The 9,594-nt window shown below is 40.6% G+C and overlaps 1 protein-coding gene across 1 annotated transcript; it reads left to right on the top strand.

Moving 5' to 3' along the window:
• The first annotated feature begins 17 nt into the window (after positions 1 to 17).
• On the top strand, positions 18 to 8,562 carry runx2a (RUNX family transcription factor 2a). The gene is made up of 6 exons (XM_056291430.1): positions 18 to 54; positions 1,977 to 2,191; positions 2,890 to 3,049; positions 3,797 to 3,901; positions 4,190 to 4,252; positions 8,234 to 8,562. Exons 1-6 carry the CDS (start codon positions 18 to 20, stop codon positions 8,560 to 8,562), a joined length of 909 nt encoding a protein of 302 aa, XP_056147405.1.
• The last annotated feature ends 1,032 nt before the right edge of the window (positions 8,563 to 9,594 follow it).

The following is a 9,594-nucleotide window of genomic DNA, read 5'->3' on the forward strand; positions in this document are numbered from 1 at the left end:
GTTGCCAGCGCGATTTGATGACGTTCGGCAGAGACGCGCGCCCTTATGGAGGCTGTAGTTTTTATCTCTTTCGTCGAAGTCCTCTGCCTGTTTGCGTTTGTCATTCCAAAGAAATGTATGATTTAAACTGAACATTAATTTATTTGTGTACAAATATCTATTTTAATCGTGAGAAAGTATGTAAATATCTAACTGCATTTAATGCTGGATTTTACTATTTGCAAAGGTGGCACACGAGCCACCATAAAGGAGGCATGCTTGCAAAATTACGTTCATTCTTGCACAAATTTTTTGATTCCAATATGCATATATACTAGCTGCAGCGGCTACCTGCTTGCTTTTTCGGTCTACTTGCCCACTTTGCGCATTCAAACAACAAACAGGGATTATTTTAGAATAAAAACATTTCATAATCTAATTTATACCCCAGGCTGACTTGGCTTCCATCCATCCATCCATCCGTTATCCAACCGCTTATCCTGCTCTCAGGGTCGCGGGGATGCTGGAGCCTATCCCAGCAGTCATTGGGCGGCAGGCGGGGAGACACCCTGGACAGACTGCCAGGCCATCCCAGGCCCTGACTTGGCTTGAATTTACCTATTTTGGGAGCACGCAGAATTTAGGTTACATTTCAGTGCACCGACCTGAATTAACAATCCAATATCTTATATCAGAAGTATTCATGCGCTGAAATCATCAAATGTTGAATAAGAGGGTTAAGATGCTGATCTCAAAAGGAAACATTCCCAAATGGATATAAATTTGGGGTTTATTAATTTTTTTCAGAGTATTTACTTAGCTGCCTCAATAATTAGTTCATACTACCTCAGAGGTCCTCAGTTCATTCAGTGAATTGTATTTGAAAGGAAAATTTGACAGTAATCAATGACACATCTGTATTCATGTTATTTTAATAATAATAATAATAATAATAATAATAATAAATCAAACTTATATGGCGCTTTTCTAACACTCAAAGTTGCTTTACAATAAATGGGGTGAAACAAGACAACAGATAAACATAACACATAGCCTCAGTCAGAGGCCATCAGCAGAAACTCCCTTCCTTTGCAAATAGATACTCAAATTAAAGATCAGGACACTTGATGGATTGCAGAGGTGTTACTGATCGATTTACTACTTTACTAAACAACATAAATCGATGTTTTTTGTTTGTTTGTTTTTGAGTAATCAAAGCTGATTGTGTTAGACAATATATTTACCTTGGATTTTAATTAGAGGTCTAGGCTATAAGCCCTGTGATGGACTGGTGGCCTGTCCAGGGTGTCTCCCGCCTGCCCGCCCAATGACTGCTGGGATAGGCTCCAGCATCCCCGCAACCCTGAGAGCAGGATAAGCGGTTTGGATAATGGATGGACGGATGGATGGATGGATGGATGGATGGATGGATGGATGGATGGATGGATGGACTAGGCTATAAGTTTAATTTGGCCTGTATCCAAAGCTGTGAGACTAATTATACACAGATTTTATCACTACATAACAATATAACCAGTATATGTACAGGGACATCTTAATAACAGCAGTCAGATGGTAAAAGAAAACAAAAAAAAAAACTTTGTGCCCTCGGTCAAAAATGATCCAGATATCCTAACACAAATCTTTCTTCTTTTTGTTGTATTGTAAAGGCTTAGTAGTTTTTTGTTGAATTACTGTGCAGCTGAAAGTGCAAAACTTATTTGTATTCATACCTATATGTCTTGCTTTCCAAATGCACAATACAGTAAATAGGTCAATAATCGAGTGTGCCCTCTTCAAAGACATTACATCTGTGAGAGCAGGGTCAGCACAACACTTCCGTTCCAATTATAGTGACCATCTGTTGGACCGGTTGGAGTGTTCCTTTGTGTTTTCATGTTTACCTGTTGATATGCTAATGGATGAAATTGATAATTGCATGACTGCAAAAAAGAAAGAAAGAAGCAACTATCTGTACTCTCTGTTTCTCTCTTTAGATCCCCAGGCAAAACAATGTCTGACACTGCCCCCATGCACTTGGCAACCAGCGGACAAGGAAGTGAGGTCACCACGGGGGCCCATTCATCAGTCCTTCCACAAGTGTAGTATAGTTTCCTCTCAAGACCTGGTACAGACGGACAGCCCTAACTTCCTCTGCAGTAGCCTGCCTCAACACTGGAGGTGTAATAAGACTCTACCTAAAGCCTTCACTGTGAGTGGCTGCCTCCAAGTAGATAGGCTGTCTGTCTGTCTGTCTGTCTGTCTGTCTGTCTGTCTGTCTGTCTGTCTGTCTGTCTGTCTGTTTGTCTGTCTGTCTGTGTCATCCGACCATCTTCGTGATATGAACTAGATTCATAACGGTGTGGCCTGATGGCATTTCATTAATAACTACTAACAGATCGATAAATTGGTTAAGACATGGATTAATATATTGGTTTGTTACCCTCAGCACACTTGCAGCAACATTTGGGAATTTATGGAGGGACGGGAGGGCAAATGAGTGTTATGGGGAACAGTGTGTAGTTTATCATCAACACAGCAAGTGTCAAATCAACAATCCAAGTACAAAATTTAGCTTTCCTTTCAAAGTAATGTCCCTTTACCAATATTTCTCCCTTTTCATATGCTTGAAAAACGGCTCACAATTACGTGTAGTCGTCCATACTGCCCCGTTTTAGTCACATCTTCTCTCCCTGCTTAAACCCGTGTGGACATATATTAGAAGGAGGTAATAGGCACACAGGGTCCTTGTTTGCAAAGCGAGCCCTTTCTGAGTTTTCACTAAATCACTGCTGAGACCACACTCTGCCTGCCTCATGCTCATTAAGCCCATACAAACACTGAAACAAGACCACTGGCATAAGAAGGCCAAACTATCCAGCTAACCAACGTCGTTTCCATCCCGTTCAGGTGGTGGCTCTGGGCGGTGATGTTGCAGATGGTGTGGTCATCACAGTGATGGCTGGTAATGATGACAACAGCAGCGCTGAGCTACGCAACGCCACAGCGATCATGAAGCAAGGCCATGCCCACTTCAACGACCTCCGCTTTATAGGACGCAGTGGGAGAGGTACAGAGAAGGATAGATATATTCATATGCACACATACATATGTAAATACATACAGATAAAGATAGACAATTAATATAGTATGATACATATATCAATGCACATATATATATATATATATATATATATATATATATCATAAATATGTATTCACATGGACAGACACAGTGCACCAATTAGCCTCTCTGTTACATTAAAACTAATATAGGTCTATCATGTAGTAATTGGAAAGTGGTTCTGAGATGTAAATTCAAATTTCATTATTTTTTAGAACAGAACAGAGTGCTTTTTTTCTGTATTCTTGATTGTATCTATGGCGTTGATGGTTGTTGATTGTTCCGTAGTATTTGCAGGATATGTTATCTGTACTTTTTGGCACTTTATTTTAATTTCAGATTAACATTATTGGATCATAGTGTCCTGTCTGTTCATTAACTTTATTGAGAGGGACATTGTAGTTGAACAGTATTGCTGCATTATTATGTTGAGTTTGTATGGTACCGTAGTTATGATAGTTTACTTCTTTTTGTTTCTTGCACTGATTAAGTTAGTGTTGTTGCACTACTTTAAGTCTCTGATACAATACATTTGATCAAAGTTTATTCGAGCTAAACCACCAATTTCTTAGTGTGTGTGTGTGTGTGTGTGTGTATGTGTGTGTGTGTGTGTGTATGTGTGTGTGTGTGTGTGTGTGTTGACATGATTGTTTTTAATATGTGTGTGTTTGTATGTGTGTGTGATTGTTATAGGAAGGAGTTTCACCGTGTCAATCAATGTGTTGACCACACCTCCTCAGATTGCAACTCTGCAGAGAGCCATCAAGGTTACGGTGGATGGGCCCCGACTGCCTAGACGTTAGTATCTACAGAGGTTGGCCAATGTAACTAGTTTGACGTGATAAGCAGCACCAACCACAGTTTTCATAAAGTAGCCCTTGGCTAACGGGTGTGGTGTGGGAGCCATGGGTTCGCGTCCCGGCTATGGCGGTTCCTGGTTTACCCCCCCCCCCCGCCCAAATTAGCTACAACAGCATGTGACAGGCATTGATTTATCTCAATCCCTCTGCTGTCATTTCTCTATTCTCTCTCTCTCTCTCTCTCTCTCTCTCTCTCTCTCTCTCTCTCTCTCTCTCTCTCTCTCAGGACAGAGACAGAAGGAGATGAAGTCAGTCGAGTTCAAGTCTCGCAACAGCCATGCATCCTCAGGTGCAAAGAGGACAGCTAATGGTTTATTCGAATTTCCATTTGGTTTCGTTTTTGTAAATCACACTTATCAAGTAAATTATTTTAGATTTGGTCAAATAGTTAGCTAAAGATAAAACCCATATAGTTTTTGTTTGGTGGTTTCAAATCAAACCCCAGCTGGAAATCACACATGACCAGATTAGATATATTACTGTATAGACAAAGTGGTAATTTAAAGCTGAGGTAGGCAACTTTCTTTCAGTGTTATTTCTGAAAGATTTAATCTCTGATAATGGCTATGAGAAACGGTCTGAGAGAAAACCAAGCCTCTGCGTTTAATCCCATGTATGTATTCATGTTCTTAAAATCTCACATCTCCCAGTTGGCCTCAACCAATCAGGGGAGGTCTCTGTGACGGGGTAGTGTTGCTGCCTGTCAATCATTCTCTTCCAAAGCTTTTCTGCCATGCTTATTCTTATTGGTTTTCTTGTCATCACAACGAATCTCAAAGAGGTGGATAGACTAGAAAAGTGTTTATCTTTATAAATCCCTCGCCTCTATGTACAAAAGGGGCTCACAACATCGATGTCAGTGTAATTAACAGCCAAGCAAACCTTTCGGCGAAATTCACAATTTTGAATCCAAAATAGGTCTCCTACATCAGCCTTTCTCAAACTTTTTAGTCCCGGGGACCAGTAATCCATGGCCCTCAACCTCTGGGGACCGCTTACGTAATTTTTTTGGGGAAAAAAAGACTATTTTTTTTATTCAATGTATTTTATTATATAAAACATTTTAATCATTTAAATGTAGGCTATATTTATAGAATTGTGTCTGTCTCTCTTGTCCGCGCCACATCATGTCTATTTGAAAGTCTCTGTTGTCTGTCTGTCTGTTGTCTGTTGTTGGGTGAGTTGTCTGTCTGTCTGTTGTCTGTCTGTCTATTGGCTGAGTTATCTGTCTGTCTGTCTGTCTGTCTGTCTGTTGGCTGATGTGTGTCTGTCTATTGGCTGAGTTGTCTGTCTGTTGGCTGAGTTGTCTGTCTCTCTGTTGGCTGTCTCTGTTGGCTGAGTTGGCTGTCTCTCTGTTGGACCTCATCTTTCCCTGCAGTAAATGACAGGTACTAATTAGCTTTAAAAACGAAATAAATTAGACAAACACCTTCACACATGAATGACATTCCCTCAAATCATTTTGCTGTCAGGTGACCAAATCAATAGGCTATTTAATAAAAAGGTTTGTGCATGTGTGTGTGTGAGAGAGAGAGGGTATAGGGAGAGACATAATAAGAGGAACAATATAAATCAAATTAGTCTTAAAAAAACATAATATAATCAATGTCTGATTCATGTGCTCACCTAATGAGATGGGTGCGCCTGTCTTCTTGAAACCAGTAGGTCAAACCGAGGGGGAAAGGAGGAGAGGGAAACACGCATGGTGTTTTCTGTTTTCAGAAGCCAGTCTATTCCTGTATGTCGGTTTTGTCGCAACAAGAGTTGAGAAGCCGGACTCGCACAGATAGGTGGAATGAAAGGGGAGCAACATTTTCACTGCCATGTCACCGAGTTGCGGGTATTCTCCTCGGCAGGCCAGCCAGGATTCTGAAAGCAGCATAGTATTGAAACGAGCGCGCAGCCCTCCGTCACATGACAGCTCCTCAAGTGTGTCCTCCTCGAGAGTGGCAGATAATGTGCCGGTCTCGGCAGTGGTGAACGGATCACGCATCCATTGATTTCCGGTGCGTGCGTCAGATTGTGATGGGAAGTATTCCTCAAATTTGAGCAAAGTCTGGCTCAGGTGTTCTCCCATAAATTTGCGCATGGGACTCAAATCCGCCTCACTATCATCAGCCAGAGAAGAAAATAATGGGAACACATCATAAACTCCCTTGCCAACTCGAGTTTTCCAGACGGAGAGCTTTTTCTTGAATGCAGCGATTTTGTCATTCGTCTGAAAAATGTCCCGTCGCTAACAGAGCCATAGATATGTGTGGCTCTTTTGTGTACAGATGTCATGGCCGCGCCCGTCGTTATCGAAGCTATTGATTTGCATTTGTTTAGCAGCGACGGTCGTTGGGGATGTTGATTTCGACTTCATTGTTCAGTGGTCATGAGAGTCGTTGGAGCCGTTAGTGACCGACTGTTGTTCTTGGAGGCTAAGCTTCTTGAGTCTCCTGGGTAGAGAAGAAGAGCCACGCATATCTATGGCTCTGTTAGCGACGGGCGTTGGTAAACATCGGGACTCAAAGAGCCACGCATATCAACAGCTCTGACAACGACTCCTAGAGGATAAATACCGAGTCTCATCACCAGACAGTCAGACTAGCTTGGTCTAGTCAGAGAGGCACGAACTGAGGAAGCCTCTTGGATGAGAGGCGAAACGTCTTCACGGATAAATACCAAGTCCAGTTGCACTTGATTCAACTCCTTTGGATAACCATGACCTGGATGAATGAGAACATTCACAGACCCATTGAATTGAATACAGTTATTTATTTAAATTAAAAGAAAAAAAATATAGCCTATATTTTTTTAAAGACAGTTATTTTGTGGCGGCCCAGCAGGGATTCCTTCCCATAGTTTGAGAAAGGGGGCCCTCATGATTCGTGCAGATCTGCTGGGAAATAATTGGGGGGGGGGTCAAGAGCCCACCTACTCAAAGCGTCTTCCATAGAAAGACAACGGAGCGTGAACATCTTATGCTGTGGATGTGTGTGCATCGACTGTCAACAGAAGGCAGCAGCCAGTCAATTCGCAAGTCACAGTACAGCATGAGCCCAGACCATGGGTCTATTACCTGCTGCATGGAAAAAGCCGAAACGAAGCAACAAAACTACAGAGAAGACGTCAACTGAAAACTGAAAAATAGCCACCAGTCGGAAAGCCTGAGGGAAGAGATCAAATTGGAGGAAACAATAATTGTTAGCAAGCTAGCTAACATTGTTAAGGGAGGATGTCATGTAGGGGAGGTGGACCACACACTCAGTAAGAACATCCGGTCAGCAGGAACCTCTGACAAATAGCAACAGCAGCAGTCTGCTAGAAAAGTGACAGCAGTGGAGCAAGTATGGATGCCAACCATATCACAGTGCTCAGGATAGCAAAAGGCAGATGGCTGAAGAGAGCAAGGCTGAGGCATATGGCAAAACAGTGAAACCGGACCCTTGAGACACTGGTCCAGGCAGAAAGAATAAGGACAGACCCCTCTAGCCCTGTCCCCCACACCAATCCTAAAGCATATGATATTCTTGTGTATTCACATTTGTAATTTTTCTTTTCACATTTTACCATGGTTTCTGGCACAGAGCAGATATGGAGACTAATAATTTTGAAAATAACTGTAATTAGTTGTGTACCTGGTGGGGCTGCCCTTCGTTAATTTTCTTTGTAAATGTGAGCATATCATATGTAAAGCAACATTTGCACTTAATAATTTAATACTTTGTACTTTATTTTGCTTAATTTTGTAATTCTGTTAGCTTGTGACCAGCACCAGAGTAATCCTAAAAGACATTAGAAATGAGCATTTAGTAGCTTATTTAAAAAAAAAAACTAAAAAAAACAAACATGCATGCCTCATTATTCAATGGTTAAATGAGTTAAGTTTGTTCTTGGGTTGTACTTATTCAGGGTCACTCTGGATAAACACATCGGTTAAATGCATTAGTTATAACATCATGACATATACTATGAAATATAATATGGTGCGGTTGCCAAACTTCAGAAAGTTTGATTGCTTGGCCTGCATGTGAACCTTTCCCTGGGGCAGGGGCAACTTCACATTGTTTCATTCAAGTATGGGTTAAATTAATTTCATTCACCTTAAATTAGTAGTATAAGTTTAGTTTTTTTTTCCAAAACAGACCCCAAAATGATAGCTTGATTCATAATTTTGCTGACCTTTGGAGATGCTGTCAAATTACCATCATAGCACACCGATACCTTTCTCAGTATCTTATTTTCAAATTTCTATCTTTTGCTCTCTAATCTTTTCTCCACGTAGACTCTAGATCTCTTCCCACCTCTTTTTGGACCAGTGAGCCATCATTTCTAGGTCAGGTACCTTCCCTGGGGTCAACCTTCACTCAAGCTCCCAGAATGCATCACCTATCCTCCATCCCTTACTCCAACCCTTCTCCATCTTACGCCTCTCATCGGCCTCCTCCTATGAGCCACAGTGGGCCGTTTCAGCCCGGTAGCTTCTACTTTGGACCAAGCCAACTGCACCAAGGTACGGGGGAGGAACGTTACTACACAAATCCACTCATCAATCACGCTGAAGGAACACATCTTTCTATCAGAGGGGAAGAGCCTGTTTGGAGGCCCTATTGATGATCTTTGTTGTTTTGTTTTACTACCGGTAATTTGAATTGAGTTTACTGCTTGTGGGGTTATTTATACATTTAGCTTTTTTTTGCCATAAGAAATAAATAATATGTTTACATTGTTTCATTCTGTTACGTTTCTTCACAGTCTGAAAGTGTTGGGCTTTTCTCTCTTGTGAAATGCAGCTGTAATATTTTCTGTTTCCATCATAGTTATTGACTTTACAACAGGTATAACAAAAGGTTCAAGTTCAGCTTTAATGTTGTCTGCACTAAAGATCTTGTCAAAACTCAAATAAAATGAAATTCCTGTGATTTGGCACTCCTAACCTTGGATGGTAGAAAAAGAGAAATAAATGATACAGTAAATAATATGCATATATAATATGTAAGTAATATGCAGTAAATATTATGCACTGTGTAATGTTCTGTTATATAATAAATCAAGCTGAAAAGTAAATCTTGTCTCTGTGTATTTAATCACGTCTTGTCTGCTCAATGGCTGTAACATGTTCTCAGCCTAGAACGTTCTGCGCATGAACCGTAACCCTCTACAATAAACAACATATACCAATACTTCCACCTACTGCCCTGGTGGGCACATAACATTACAGCCTTCTTCCTTTGAAGTTGACATAAAAAATAATAAGAATAAGAATACAAGGTAAGTATAAAATCAAGAGACTGTTAAGCTATAACCAAACTTAGTCGTCTAAACATTACACAACATTTTTAACATTTTCCTTTCCAAGTAAAATAACAAACAGGTAAATCACATTAAGCTATTGCCGCACCTAGTCATTTAAACATTAAACAATATGTTTTAACACTTTTCTTTGCGGTACAGGTATACTGTATAAGAACAAACAGGTAAGTCACATTATTTCCTTTTCAGGTATCCCAACTCAATATAACTTTCTGATAAGAGTTTTCAAATAACTCCACACTCCGATGTCTTGTAGAATATCTTTAAATAAACTCAAAGTCTAGGGTCAGAACATGCTACAGCCATTGAGCAGACAAAGACACAAACAATGAA

This window comes from Lampris incognitus, chromosome 13 (genome assembly GCF_029633865.1).
Source record: "Lampris incognitus isolate fLamInc1 chromosome 13, fLamInc1.hap2, whole genome shotgun sequence".
In the NCBI taxonomy this organism is placed as follows: Eukaryota; Metazoa; Chordata; class Actinopteri; order Lampriformes; family Lampridae; genus Lampris; species Lampris incognitus.